General features: G+C 35.7%; 1 protein-coding gene across 8 annotated transcripts in view; it reads left to right on the plus strand.

Annotated features, from left to right (window-relative positions):
* SCEL (sciellin) overlaps positions 1 to 15066 on the plus strand; it is a 98437-nt gene extending 83371 nt beyond the window's left edge. For 4 of the 8 annotated variants that reach the window (XM_019742553.2, XM_019742557.2, XM_019742559.2 and 1 more), the window contains 6 exons: positions 4391 to 4483; positions 5185 to 5256; positions 7089 to 7163; positions 10422 to 10530; positions 12560 to 12662; positions 14058 to 15066. In XM_019742553.2, coding sequence (XP_019598112.2) covers positions 4391 to 4483; positions 5185 to 5256; positions 7089 to 7163; positions 10422 to 10530; positions 12560 to 12662; positions 14058 to 14074 — 469 coding nt within the window. In that variant the 3' untranslated portion in view covers positions 14075 to 15066. The remainder of the gene's footprint in view (positions 1 to 4390; positions 4484 to 5184; positions 5257 to 7088; positions 7164 to 10421; positions 10531 to 12559; positions 12663 to 14057) is intronic. The other 4 variants (XM_019742554.2, XM_019742558.2, XM_074329414.1 and 1 more) reach the window with 2 other exon arrangements.
* Positions 15067 to 16324: the final 1258 nt, after the last annotated feature.

Here is a 16324-nt window from a genome sequence, read left to right on the forward strand (position 1 = left end):
TTCATTCTTGACCAGAGGACATTCCATCAGGAAAACCTGAACAAGAACCCTACTGCTTTGTCATTAATATAACTCAGCTACTTCTTCTGTGTTGACTTCTGCCTATTTTTCTCCTGCTCCTCCCAACTATTTGCTTCCTTATTTTCTGCTCTTCATCTTTTTGATAACCAAAAACTTTTGCTGCTGCCCAGTTTCTGCTTCTTCATAACTTCAGCTGACTCTAGCTTTCCATGGCGTGTCTGGCCTTCACCAAGGCAATGTGGGTGTGACCATCTGCACAGAAAGTGTAGAAGTGGAAAACACCCTGGTAGACTCTCAGGTGCACATACTCCCCTTTTCCTTTCTGCAATTTCAGCTGTGCCTCTTGCTGGCTGTGATCCAACTATCACATATACATCCCCCACCACTCTCTCCCCGGGGGATGGTGATCGTCAGGTTCAGTTCTTACATCCAGGGGCTGTAACTACCACCACCACACAACCATTGGTGGATTCCTGAGTTCTCTTTCCAGGTGCTATCCATTCTCCTATAGTTCTACTGCAATCCTGCGCACGTATGATTTTTCTCAGTTCTGCTATTTACAAATTAAATAGTAACCGTAACCACTGCCTAAGCACTGACAGAACAACTGTAATAAAATTTTCATTTGAGAAAGGGTGGGAAAAAAAGAAGCCTCTGTCCCCAAGTTTTGTTCCTATGTGTTCAGTCTACAGAAAGGAAAGTTTACTTGGCTCTCAAAATGGTCAATATTTAACAGAAAGAAAACTGAGGATCAGAGAGTAAGAGAATTGATAAGGTTAGTAAATTTGAGAGATGCAATGAACCCAAGTGTTCTCTCTTTGCTTTTCTACAGTAGAGTGCTTCATTTTATATATTTTGAATTTGTTATTTTTACAAGGATGCAAGACCTTGATAGTTTTATAGAAGTAAACCCTAATATATGATACAAAATGGTAAGCTCTTAATATATTTTCATTTTTTATGAAAAAGAAGTTTATAAAGTTTGCAATGATATGGATGGTTATCAGGTGAAATCATTTTCTGCTGTTTAATCTCAGGTTGCTAAGGTTAAGTTAATAAGGCAATGGAAATATAAATAAGAGTCCTGGCTGGGCCCGTCTGCTAAACTGAGACTTGATTCGCTTTATGAATGTACTCACTTTGTATAGCAAGTGGATGCCCAAGTAAATATGTGTTTTCTAATTAGTATATTCAGAGTTGTGCAACCACCACCATAACTTTAGACTACTTTCATCCCCTCCAAAAGAAACCCTATGTCCATTAGCAGCCACACATCATTTCCCCCCCAGCACTTTATGCCAAGCAGCTACTAATCTACTTTCAGTCTCTATGAATTGCCTCTTCTGGACATTTCATGTAAATTGAACCATACTCTATGTGGTCCTTAGTGACTGGCCTCTTTTACTTAGCATAATGTTTACAAAATTCATCCTTATTGTAGCATGAATCAGTGTTTCATTTATTTTTATTGCCAAATAGTATTCCATTGTATGGTTATACAGCACTTTATGTATTCATCAGCTGATAGGCATTTGGGGTATTTCCACTATTGGATTGTAATTCACTATTGTGAATGATGCTGCTGTGAACATTTGTATATAAGTTTTTCTGTGGAGTCTGCTTTCATTTCTCTTGGATATATACCGAGGAGTGGAATTGCTGGATAGTAACTTCATGTCTAACCATGTGAGGAACTGCCAGACTGTTTTTCAAATCAGCTCTACCATTTGATATTCTCACTAGCAGTGTGTGAGAGTTCCAGATAGGTAAATTTTTAAAGAGAGTTTCCACTGCAGGAAACAGTTTCTCAAGTGTAATCCCATTTTAATTCTGTAAGATCCCACACAGTGTTTAGGTTTATATTTTATAGAGTTGTTATTTAATTGAGAAACACAACTATGACTATTAATTGGAATTTACAATTCAGCACTTTATTTCAATGAAGGATAACTTCTTAACAATAAAGCTGTCAATTGACAAACATTGTAAGTCATGAGTTATCTTTTATGAATATTATCCAAGGCATATGAGAGAAACACTTTGGCAGAGTGCCCTATTGTACGGGTTCCCAAACTTTAGTGTATGTCAGAATCACCTGCTCGTCCAGGAACCGCACTTTAAAAACCAGTACTTATTTAGGTGTGATGTTGGACTGCCCAACCTCTAAGGTAATGGGTCTCAACTCTGACTTGCATGTCAGACTCACTGGAGAGGTTTAAAAGAATCCCAGTGCCCAAGCTGTACCTCAATCCAATTAAATCAGAATATCTGTGAATATGGAACCCAGTAGTATTTTTAAAAGCACTACACATTATTTCATCAGTCACCAAGTATCATTTATTTTTATGGTTCCAAGTAATTAAAAAATTAGTGTTATCACTTATTAGCATCAAGACAGAATTCCTTTGTAAAAACTATTGCCATCTCATGAAAAACAAAGGAAGGCTTGGCAATGATCACAGAACTTAGGAGACTAAGGAGACATGATATTTATGTGGAACTGGTATCCTGATTTGGGTTTCAGAAGTAAGACAGGACATCAGTAGAAAAACTGATGAAACACAAATAAAGTCTGTAGTTTAGTTAATAGTATTGTACCAATGTTAATTCCTCAGTTTTGCCAACTGTACCATAGTTATGTAAAATCTAAGGATTAGGAGACGTTGTGAAGAGTATGTAGGGATTCTCTGTATGATCTCTGCAATTCTTCTATACATTTAAAATTATTCCAAAATAAAAAGTCTATTTTTTTATAGTCTATCATCCTCCAAACTACTTGAGGAACAAAATTCATCACAGAGTTTGTTGTTCCACCTTCAATTTTTTTTTTTTTAACATTTGGGTTTTATTCACAATTATCAAAATTAAATGAAGATATTATCATTAATCTCATTATAAACCCAACTAGGAAATGCTACTTTTATCAGTCCGTTTGGGCTGTCATAACAAAAAAACACAGACTGGGTGGCTTAAACAATAGAAATTTATTTTCTCAAAGTCTTGGAGGCTGCCAATATCAAGGTATTGCCGGGGTTGGTTTTTGGTGAGGCCTCTCACCTGGGCTTGCAGACGGCCACCTTCTCGCTGTGTCCTCATATGGCCTGTCCTCTGTGTGTGCACACATAGCTAGAGAGCTCTGGTGTCTTCCTCTTTTTATAAGATCACTAGTCCTATGGGATTAAGGCTCTACCCTTATGACCTCACTTAACATTTATTACTTCCTTATAGGCTCAGTCTCCAAATCACTTTGGGGGTTAGGGCTTCAACTTATCAATTTGGGGGTACACAGTGCCGTCCACAGCAGTACCATTTGCAACTTATTTCCTTCTATTTGCAGATTTTACAAACTAATAATATTTTATTTTACATTGTCAAGGACAATGCAAACACATTTCAAACTCACTGGCAACCTTTGTTATTTGAAGCTGTCTATTTGTTAAAATTGGGTTTTGTATTGTAAATTTTTTGATTAGAATATTTTCAAAAAGTTACTAGCTAGGTTTATTATTCCTGGAATAATATATTTTAATAATCACCTTAGAAAATCTTCTAATAATATCAATTCCACTTTCTCATCACCTAGTATCATTTTAACTTAGCTGCATATTTTGAGAAGCAGCTATCTTAAAACTAGAAGATGATTTTTCCATATGCCAGAGATGATAATATATGAACAAATGTTTTCCTTGTTTTAAGAGCTATCTGGAATTGGAAGGGACAGTCTGTTTGCGAATGATAAGAAATTATTAAGATTGAAATACTCCTCTTGATTTTCATATCTCTCTTATTTTAGAGTTTACTAACATGGAGGAGGAAAAGGAGCTAAAGCTTTTGCTATCCCTGCGTTAGATTTTTCTCTGTTTCATAGGATAAAAGCAAATATGCCTATACTTTGTTAAGCATAGTGACATTTTTAGATTAACAGAAATCTGGGTCAAAATTCTTCTGCAACCTTCAAAGCATTGCTTTCCATTAAAAATAAAATGGAAACTGGAATTTCTCCAAGCAACCCCTGGATAATTTTCATTAAATTGATAAACTTTCAGATATACTGTACATGAAAAGTCTTCTAAAATAGCACTGCTGCTGTGAAAAAGTTACTGGAACCAATTTCAGATGGTTCCTGCCTTTCATAAAATGTATTCTATCCTAGCTTTTGATAATGTGTCACATGCCTAAAGATTATTCTTGGAGGTATGACAGTGGTTTCTGTGAAGGAGTAAAATAGTACATGTATTCTTTTTGTGTATCTGTGCTGAAACTAGGCAAACATAAAGAGGTTCATGTTAGCGGAACGCAATTTTGGTAAAACAAAAATTTCCAAGTCGCCTAGATTTTAAGTGCCAAATATTTGTGTTTGCTTTCTCAGGCTAGATGGCCAAGTCAATGGATCTCCTGATGCTTTAAATAACCAGTCCACTAGAACCACTGCATATTCTTATGCAGCCAGGAAGAATTTCAGGTAGTACCCTGGCTCAATTACATAACAAATCACAGGACTACTCTCTATTTTTAAAAAACATCTCACATACAACCCAACCTTTCTTTTGAAATGCAGAAATTTCAAATTTTATCAGTGGCTAGACAGGTTTATACACAAGTATTGAGTCAGCAACTTGGACATTAGTAAGTGATGACATCTGGATAAGAAACTATAAAATGTGATATTTCCCTTAAAATATCTACAATTGTTTTTTAAAAAAAACCATAGTTGTGGTGTTGGTGTTGGAATTCTTTAGGTAGATTTAAGTGTCATTAAATCAGATGTTATCATATTAGTTCATTAAGATCCATTTTTATGTGAGGTTTGTAGGAAAAGTGTAGTTTGAAAACACAAATGGGACCTCAGGCAAACAGACACTGAAATGCATTACACAAATATTCAAAATAATCTTCATCCTCTGCAACAGATTTACTGAGTGTGACCAATTTTCGTAAATAGTATTCTGGAAGTAGGCCAAGCCAGTGGAAGGTAAGAACAAAATGGGAGACATAAAGACATTTTGCAGAAATGGATTAGTGCCACTTTAACATTTACATTTCAAAGGTTATCATTTAGGAGGACTATATGAACATTCTTTTTTGGATTGGGTGATAGTCTTGTTATTTTTATGATTCTTGTAAGTAAACTTTAAACATAAAGTAAAATGGTTTGTATCACAGCTCTGATGCTGAAAGCAGGCCTGCAGGACCAAAGGATACTGTTGTGTACACGAGGACATACGTGGAGAACAGGTACTACAAACGTATTTAAAATATTTTGCTGTACTTATTTTACAATTTTAAAATAATCCATGTTTAAAAAGCAATGCTATTATTTTAGAGTAGGCTTGCTTTTTTTTCCACATAAAAGACCATTTAAGCATATATTGAATTCTAGGTATAGGATTCTTTATGTTTTCAATGTTAAGTAGTTGTCAAATAATCATGAAAAGTGGACAGACTAAATAATATTTTAATGTGGCACATGTATACACAACAGGATAGCCATTTGAAAATGTTCACATATGTTCACATATGAGAGTATGACTCTATGTTTATAATAAGCTTTATAAAGTCTCACAAGTATTTATATGCTAGTTTGGAGTCATACTTTAGTTAAATGGTTCTATCGACTATTGTTTACCTCTAATGTGAAATAAGGGTGGAACTTTTGGCTTATGCCCCACAAGATATCCTGGTTGTGTGACGAATGTTGAGAGAAATGTTAACCAAGGTCAGGGATTCACAATCCATTCGATTTTCAAGGAGTTAGGGAAACAAGAATTGTCCTAATTGTAGGGTAACATACGGTGGGGCATGCAAATGCAGGTACAGGTGACACATGTGTTAAACAGAGCCCATTTCATGGAGGCCAAAGAGCAGAGCATGGGAAAAGCTTCTGAGGGGAGAGGGCTCCAGAAAATTCAGTACATTTATTGTCAGGAAGTGAGCAGCTTTTCAGAAAAGAAAAAGGTTTCTCAAACCCACACATAATCTACCCTGTAAAATAGAACCCTCAAATTTGATTTTTCTGCTTAATCCAATTCTCCCTAAAATCTACACTGACAGGGCAGTATAGTGTAGAGACCTTAGAATCAGATTTGGGATTGAATCTTTGTCATTTACTGACTGACCATGTGGCCTTGGCAAAGCTACATAACCTCTTCAAGCCTCAGTTTCCTCATCAGTAAAATGGGAGTAATGATATAAGTATCATGCCTACGTATGTGCAAAGTCTTATGTAGCATTGTGGGTTCTGTGTCCCATAAAGTAGAGTCTATTTCTGACAGCACTCTGCCTACGGGCAGTTTGGAAGGAAAGATATTTCTCATTAAAAAAAATCCCAAATGAGGGCTGTGGAGTTATCACTCACTATGTAAAATAATAGGAACATATTGCTTCCAGTCCTAGTATACTCATAGGTAGCATATGTACTTGGGAGCAATTATGAGCAGCCAGTTGGTTAATGCCTTACAGATTTCATTTGTCTCCAAGAAAAAGTGACATTTACAGACAGGAGCAATCTAAGAAATGGGACAGAGAACTTTTTAAAATTATACTTTTTAATTTTATTTTATTTTGTTTTGTTTTTTGCTTTTATACTAAGCTAACCTTTCTTGAATGTTTTCAAGTAAAAATAAAAATTTCTATAGCTTCGCATAAAAGTTCTGTATGTGAATGGTGTATGTGTGAATGTGCTTGCAGAGGCTCATGGTTTATGCATTTCCTTTGTTAGACTACATAGTGCTTTCATTTGGTAAATAAATGAGGGAAGTGCAAGCATAAATTTCACAAAAAATGATGACTTTTCCTGTGCACCCTTGTTTCTGCATCCCTTGCCACATTCGCTATTTACTTCAGTCAATATGTCAGCTTATGTCAACTCGGAGGTGGCTTGTGTATCAATATTTCTCCAGATTAAAAAAAAAACAAAAAAAGCTGTCGGTACATTGTCCTGGCTTATAAGAATAATAATAATAAGGTCGCATGAGGAGGTATATGTGCGTTCTCACCTTCATACGGGTATGTACATCAATACCAGGGAAATAGCCCAGGTCTCACATGTCCATATGTGTTATTTCTAGTAAATCACCAAAAGATGCATATCAGGAGGATATCTCTCGAAAATACATACAAACTGTTTATTCGACTTCGGATAGGTGAGTATGTCTGTCTTTCATACATAAAAGTCTATATCCACTCACTTACATGTATATTATATATGCATTCTTGTTGTCTGTTGTACTTGAAAATGGTGCTCCTGATGGTGGTTATTATATATGTGTGTGAAGTACAACAACCTCTGTATCCAGGAAGTTGCTCCTTGGCTTCCTGGCTCTTGCTGATGCACTTTATTCCATAGAGCTGTCTGTGCCTTACAGCTGCCTCCCAGGCCAGCCCCTCTGCTGTTGCTGAGTCCCAGGAGTCCCAGTACTGCCACATTATTAGAATCTAGGTTTCATTGCATCACTAGATTGTGCCCTCAGCCCTCCCTCCTGGAGGGTTTCCAAAGCCAGCTCACTTTACAAACAACTGAGTGGATCTGGGGCTATGACCCACTCTGGGCCCACACTCGGTTCCCAGGAGGGGGTTACAATGAGTATCAATTTTGTGCTGGTAAACTGACCCCAGGCTTTTGCTGTTGGTGATCATCTTTTACCACTTAATGTTCAGTGGGGCACATAGAAGACTCTCCTGAGAGTGTGGGCGGTACATTTCCAGTGGAAGAAATGAACATACATAATTAGCATTTCAACCCAACCACAGGAAATCAGCTGTAATGCACATGTCTGATATATTCTACTGATGGTGTTTCTCTATAGCAGGGGCCAGAAATAAGCCTCATTGAGAGTAAAGACATCTTATTTTTATGCACAATCTTAGCTTGCAATGCAGTGCTTGGCACTAAACAGGAGGTAGTCAATAAACGTTCTCTGAAAAAAAGAAAAAAGAAATGAACCTATCTCCTATTTGCTAAAGGGAAACATGGATGGACCAGGCCTCAAAATTATACATTTTTGTCCCCTTTATAAAATATGGCCCGTTACCAATATCCTTCTGTCTTGCCTTTAAGTCATTGCTCTTTGAGGAATGAGGTCATCTACACAAGCATTAGATACAAATAATGTCCAGAAAACAAAATATAAACAGAGCTAGGTTCCTCATAATGCTTTGAAAACATCTTTAACTAACAGTATGATTTTAATAAGGACAACATCAACATCAGAGCTTTCCTGGGCTCAGATTTTTGTTGTTAACTTAAGGAAGGAAACCATTCTTTATAAAAATATTGTTCCTAATTTGAAGAATTTTGACCCTGTTCCTCAAGTGGTCCTTGAAATTTGTTTTAGTCCCCAGAGCAAAAGTCAGTTCTGTGAAGATCAAACAACTTCCTCTGTTGATTAGTTTGTGAAATGAGCCATGTCCTCACAGTTCTTATCTGACCATGTGAATCCCCTTTAAAGTAATTCCCACTTTACAGAATAAAGACAAATTCCTTTGCGCATTATTTATGGGTCTTCAGAACCTGCTCCTGTGGAACATTGACTGATGCTCAGTCAGTCCAGACCCCCTCATTGTGTTGCCCTTTGGTGCATCCTGTTCACTCTGCTTGGAATTCTCCCAGCATGCCCCTCCCCACTTCACTGAGCTCACCTGGAGAGCTCCTTCATCTTCAAGCTGTAACTCACATGACACTTTTTCTGACAAACCTTTCCTGCCTTTTTCCCGGGGATTAGTTTCTCCCTTGGCTGTGCTCTCCTAACTCTTTCCACATATCTATAATATGCTGCCATCATCCAATCACACACCTGACTACCCTGGTGGACAGGAAGCTTCTCATTGGAGGAGACCATGTCACTTGTCTTTATATTCCCGGCTCCTAGCTGAGTACCTTTGGCACAGAAGAATGATAGAGAATGCCTGTTTTCTACTCTTGAATTGCTTATATGGGACATTTATGTGTGTGTGTGTACGTGTGTGTATGTATATGAATAATCCACAGGAAAATATTTGCCAGGAATATATAAGCAAGTAGCTATAGAGTTAGATGAAAGAGGAAGATATTTTCTTATATGTATAAGGGCTAGGAGGAAGTGACTAGAATGACCGAACGTATAAAACCAGACAAGGTGATTTGCTTTAATCCCTTTCCTGTCCCACACCTCCTTCTCCCTTCCTTTTTCCCTCCTCTCTGCTCCCAGTCTGGGGCTTGGTGAGAGGATTGGGGCTTCTGGGCACGTTTAGTTCATTTCAGTAGAGCCCAATAGTCCTCACGGGCAGGCCCACAGGGAGCACAGGGACTTGGACCCATGCTGCTTTTGTTCCAATCCTGCCTGTGCTTCTCACTGGCGGCATGACAGGCTCCCTTCTGTGCCTCAGTTTCATCTTCTATGAAATGATGATAAAAAAAACCATAGCATCTGCTTCTCAGAGATGGGAAGAGTTATTGAGTTCATAATGAGTTCATATAAGTCCATGGAAAATGGACTGCACATATAAAGCCGATTAGCAGTCTGCGTAGTGTCTTTTTTATTTTACTACCCCACTAAGTACCAACTCTGGAGATTTCAGGCCTGTGTGTCAACACCCTGACACTACCAAACTCCTCAAGGGGCTATCTAAGACAGTCCTAAGACCTTCCAGAAGGAAAAGGATCGCACAGTTAGTGGCTTTTCTTAAGCTTCTCGTGTGACCCTGTGTCTTTTGGACTTGTTGATCATATTAATATACCTATGGTTCATTTCTTATAGAACATTATGTTTCCAAGGTAAGTAACAAAACTCGTTTTTTCCATCAAATGTGTGTGCATGGGTGTGTGTGTGTGGGGGGGGTATTATGTTAGAGAATGTAAATTTTGTCATAAAAAGGAACCCAATCTTCCAGTCTTACAGTGACACCAGGAGTGGAGTCATAGGGGAGCGTTTCAGAGACTAGATCCTAGAGTCTAGTGTACGCAGGCCCATCATTTATGAATTTACCAACACATTCTTGAATGGATTTTTATTTTTGTCCTATTGACTGTTTTGGGAGTTAAAATTTTATATTAACCTACAGTATAATTTTTCTATAATATATGTAAATCAATAATTCAAAACCCTCTTCTAGCTTCAAGGGGAACTAATGACCTAGTTCAATTAGGAAACCGTGATTATCTTTGCCCTGGCCAGATGCACTTTTGATTGCTAATAAATTAATAATTGGAGACTTTCCTACATGGTAATTCTTTGATATCATTTTGAGGTAACTACAAGAATCAATTCTATCACTAGAATAAATAAGTCTTGAACTTTCCTTGATTTTTACAGTTTCCTAAAGTATCAACAAAGTTAACATATCATTTCTACATGACTTTATGGGGAATATATGTGTCTTTTGCATTATGACAAATTTATTTTTAATTGCTTACATCTCTATAGGTCTGTCATTGAAAGAGATATGTGTACTTACTGCCGAAAACCTTTGGGCACAAAAACTAAGATGATTTTAAATGAGTTACAAATTTGCTGCCATTCCACTTGTTTCAAGGTAAGGATATGTTTGTTGTATTTAACTAAATATAACATTTTATAATTACTAGAATAAAAATATTTAATGAAATACATGAGATGAAGTTAAAGCTTTCAGAAACACTCTCACCCACATTAATAATACACTACTTAAATAGCTCTCAGAGTTCTGCAGCGTAATCTCAAAGGTTTATAATTACTATCTTGGCTTTAGGCTTAGAGTTGATTATTGACACGTTTATTACTCTTACCCTAGAGATTTAAATCTGTGAAAAGATAAACACTTGTTCTCTTTATAAAAGTTTTTGCGAATAAATCATGCATTACCTAAAATATATAATGAAGGAAAATAAATTGTTGAGAAGAAAGCTAGCAGCTCCTCAATCATGAAGTTAGGACTGACAGGCTTGACAATAGTTGAAACTCAGTCTGCTTTTGAGGGCACGATCAGTTATAATTAATAGTGGCTTAGTATAATAATAATGCTTACGTATTAGAATGCTTCACAGTTTATGTTTTCATATTTCATTGCTTTTACTTCTCACAATAATACTGGCTGGGTCAACATAGTTTTTGGTGTAACTGGATGAGTACTGAACTAGGAATCTGAAGACCTGAGTTCCAGTTCTGACTTTGTCACTAACAATGACTGTATGACTTTTGGACAGTCACCTAAGTTAGCTTGGCCTCAGTTTCCTCATCTGTAAAATGAGGTAGCTGACTAGACTAATGGTTCCCAACCGTGGCTGTACATTATAATCATCTGGGGGACATTAGGAGAAAAGCAGAATGCTTGTGACCAGCTCTAATTAAATCAATCTCAGAGATGAGTCCTGGCCATTGGTATTTTTAAAAGCTATTTAGATAGATCTAATGGGCAGTCAGCTTGAGAATGATTTGCCTGAATCGATGGGTCTTTCTGTGCTGACATTCTATGGTCGATGCAAATTACCTAGTTCAGTCAAGTAGATGTAATATTTTGACAAATGATTGCTTCTTCTCCAATTAGCTTCAGACAGTGACGCATAGCAATCAGAAATATGCCTCATTTTGAGCAAAAAAATCCAACTTTAGGCAATAACATATAGAATTCTATATAAAATATATTCTCAATGTTTCATAATTATTTAATTATGAGAAAATGAAATTTTCTTTTAGTTATTAAAATATACTCAATGAAAAACCAGTTAGTCTATAGCTCTTTATTTAAAATTACTATGCAGAAAACTTTATAAAACAAGAAAATTCTCCTAGTTATTGCTTTTGATAAATAATTTCCATTTATTGTATTTTGGATGATTTCTTTCCATTTTCAATTTAATTATTAAACACTACAAAGAATAAAAATGTCCCCACAAGCCTAGAAAAAGATGGATTACTTGATAGCCATCATAATAGAGAACCACATAGACTGGTTTAAACATGTGGAATTGATCAATGACAATTTGCTTCAATGAACAGTTCTGAAAGCCAACCAATCAGTGACTACCTCATGCTTGAAAGTCAGCCTATCAGCAGTGGAGTTGCTCCATTGAACACAGATCTAAAGCAGATGTCAACCCTTTCCTGCCTCCAAAGCAACACAACTCAAAACAAGCTTTCCCCTAAACCCTATGTAAGATCAGAGTTTGTTTTGCATAATGTTTAGTTAATGTCCAGTTTGTATACTTGGGCAGCAGACGTCTCCTTTAGTAAGCAAACAGCTTTGGGTTTTTCTTTGAAACATCACGTGGTGATCTTGTCGTTGGTATAACCCGTTTCTGAACATCTCTACCTAACTCTATAGTGAGTTAAGTAGAAACTTCAGTGGTAGATATGCCCTGAAATGCACACCTGCATAGTAGAGAGATGCTGTGAGAATGTATTTGAAAAGTTTGGCATGTGGATGACAGACAAATCTACTCACTTTCCCTGTGGAGTCTCATGAGGCTTCATCTGAGTGTTGCTATGGAAAACAGTGCTGAATGAATTGAAAGGCCTTTATCCTGTTCCACTAAGAATCTAGATGGTATATGTCACGGGAACTTTATATATTTTTTTTTGTTTAGTGTGAAATATGCAAACAGCCTTTGGAAAACCTACAAGCGGGAGACAGCATTTGGATTTATAGACAGACAATACACTGTGAACCTTGCTACTCTAACGTTGTGGGTAAGTGTTAAGCTCTGTAGCAAACCATCGCTTTTGCTTTATTGAATGAAGGATTTCAATAAAGTAAAAAATATATATGTTATTAATTATATTTAGTTAAGAATTCAGCTGCAGATAGTATGGTAGATTTTTGTTTTATGGTATAAAATCAGTCAGCATTTATTATTGTCTTCTGATGTCAGACTAGACACAGCTACAACTAAGCAAAGAGATTACTTTAGAAAATTTTCTATTTTTTCCAAGTAAAAATAGAACTCTGCTCAAATGATTGTTGGACTTGAAGTTCATATCTGTGAATAACCCTTTACGTTTGCACCGAGATATACTTTTTTACCTAATTTGATTATTATGCTAAATGCCTTTTAATGTTATTTTTAAGTGGAAAATTTAAATGTATGTAATTCTATGTTAAATATAGCATCTAAGTATTTTTATCAGTTTAAGACCAACAATACTATAATTTGGGCTGTTCATTAGCATAAATGATGTGAGGAAAAAATATTAATGACCTGAATTTTTAACTCACATTTTCTATAAACTTAGCATGAAAGCTTTAAAGTTGATTTAAAAGATGTGTACAGTGCACAGTAAGTTAGTAAAATAAAATACCATGAACCTTGATTAGTTTTGAAAAGCCATTATTAACATTTTATTTTTAATTCAATGGTAAGTAAATAGAACAATTGAGATGCTATTGGGAAGCTGGCCAAAGCCCTACATGACAGGGAGGTTTCCTAAGGTCTTGGTGTGGTGAATGAAAAAGGAACATTTGTGATTCTTACATGGAATCTAAAATATGGAATTTAGTGAGAAACGTGTAATATAAATGAGGTACTGGGAGACTACATCTGGAAAATGCTCTAACAAATATTCAGAAACCCACGTTCCATCAGGCTGCAAAATCAGTTACAAGAACAAATCTAATTATATTTATACTTTGCCTTCTATTTTCTGCTTTCCCCAGCAAGTTCTCATATCCCATTTTCTTCCTAATTTAGTAGCCTTATCACGCTCCAGTATTATATCAAGGGCCTTGACATGTATGGCAGCTCTAAAACTTTCATTCTCCCTCAAGTCCATGATATGGGTTAGAAATGTGGCCACCAAAAGACTCAGAAGTCATCGTGTCTTCCCCCATCTATGTGCACTACACAAACATTGCATTTTTACAGTACATTTAAGTTGTCAAGACATGACTCTCAGGCATCTCATAAATATGAGTACCAGGCATCCGTTCTTTGTATTAATAGTGCGATGAGTGCGGTAGAAGGAAAAAGTAAAATGCTGAATCTACCATGACCCCCTTGATGAATGATTATTTTAAAATTTTTAATTATAAGCTTATTTTCATACTGAATGCACATATCTAACTGTTATTTTCTTTACAATTTTCAGCAAAGTGGATTCAATAATGCTGGCCCATGGAAATCAAGATGAAAGCATTCATTAAGGAATTAAAATTTTTATTTTAAGAATGCGTAATCTAGAGAAGCTTTTACACTGAAGATTGACTTCTGTATACAATGAACATTTCTGCTGTTGCATAAATAATCTAATTGCCTTCAATAAGGTCATATACATAAAGGGAACCATCTGTTATCTGTTGGGATTCAACCATGAAAAATTCAAGTGGTTTCAGTTACCAAGGTCAAAGGAACGCTGCTCCTGATGGCAGTGAGCACTGTCGACCCACCAGGCCCACCTGTGCTCCATGCTCCTTATTTAGGCTCCATCATGGTTTCCATGGTTTCCATTCTCACCTGTGTTTCCCTAAGAATTTGGATTTACAGACGTTATTGACGTCCTGACAAACTCTCAAGAGAGTAAGACGTATTTCCTTTATGTGCAAAAGAAATGTGGATAGAGATTTTCCTATAAAATTTGGTGGAAAGTTATTAACATATAAAGTTGTATGGATCTCAGAAAATCACTTGAACTTTCTGCATCCCTGTACCTTGACCTGTAACATGAGGGGCATTGCACAAAATTGTTCTTAAGTTTCCCTTCTGCTCCCAAATTATCTAATTCTAAAGCAAGTTTTTGTTTGCTCTTTAGAAATACATCTGAATGTGTTAATCATATTGAACTAAAGAGGACAGCTAAACAATTTAACCTTAATGTCATCCTTCATTTTATTACAGATTTAATTTTTATAGAATGTGTTTTAAAAACAGAAGGACATTGATTTATGGGTAATGGGTAAGATCATATGGCATATATTTTACATATTATATGTTAAATTTTTTTGCATGCATTTCAAAATCTGGGTATATAAGTAACCTATGAGAAAATAATGGCTATGGACTACAAAGACATGTTCTTTAGCATGTTACGTCGATTCATATTACATAGCACTTTATATTTACAGATGGCTTATAAAAATAAATCAAACTATCAGTGACAATCTTTTTGTGGAGTTTCTGTAAATACCTTTCACTGACATTGATTTTGTCAATTGTAGGGATCATAGTTTATTATATTCTATGTCGCACTGGTTAACTTAATTTTTTAGCTGCTCAACTTATAGCTTTTATTTTGAAAGAGCTTTTCCTTAAGGAATTGAAAATTCGATAATCATATGTGAGGAACTAGTATTATTATTAAGATTGAGGAATTGAACTTACAAACTATTTTATGTGGACATAACAACTGCTTCTCAATGGAAGGCATGTGGAACATTGAGGGAAAAGGTATGTAAGTTTGGGGGAAGTTTAAGGTGGTTGTGAAAAGCTGTCATCAACAAGGGAGATTAAAGAAGATAATCATGTATTTTCCAAATGTTGATAAACTTAAAGAACTATTATTCTGTATAATGATTTCAAGCATCTGTTCCTCTTAGAGACTGGTTCACAAAGTGTTAAACACAAAATGCTTATCAAAATACAGCAATGTATAATTGTCCTATGGAAAGGGAGCCAGCAAAAACAATTAATAATAATTTGATATTCATTAATTCACGCCAGATGAGAAGAAGTGGTAATTGAGCCATATGTTTTATTGTTCTTTTATTACATGCTATCAGAGTGAATCAAAAGAAATCATTTTCTTAGAGTTGGAATTCGTGGCAGAAAAGGGCAGATGGAATAGTATCCCTCCCTTTTATATAAAGTGTATTAACATCTCAATGCCTTCGTAGTAATTAAAAATCATTTGAATATCATTTTTAAAGTCTTCTACTTTATAATGCTTCATTTAAAAAAAACCTAAAAGGAACGTATTTGTCACTTTTTTGAAGCTGTTTAATGGACCTTTTCTTCTACAATAATGTATTAAATTAAACCAAAAGCTGTTGTAAAAATGGAATGAATATGGAAGGGAGAGAGAAGGGCTTCTGATTCACCAAGGCCACTTCATTATGTCTGGGTTTATTCGTACCATAGGAATGACAGATTCCTAAAACAACTTGGAAAATCTCTTCTTGCAGCCAATTAATTGTGTTATGATTGGCATACTTTTCCTGAACACAATTGCCTAAATTTCAGAATACCAAATCCTGAATTCTACTCCTAATTAAGAGATGCCTCTAAAAGAAAATTAATTGCTCCAACAGGACAATGTCCTTCTAAAAAAAAAAAAAAAAAAAAAAGCAAAATGGATGAAACATCATAATCTCAGAAATAGAATTTGTTAAAATAGTATTTTTTTTATTTTAATAAGGCCAG

Source organism: Rhinolophus sinicus, linkage group LG04, assembly GCF_036562045.2.
Source record: "Rhinolophus sinicus isolate RSC01 linkage group LG04, ASM3656204v1, whole genome shotgun sequence".
Classification (NCBI taxonomy): domain Eukaryota; kingdom Metazoa; phylum Chordata; class Mammalia; order Chiroptera; family Rhinolophidae; genus Rhinolophus; species Rhinolophus sinicus.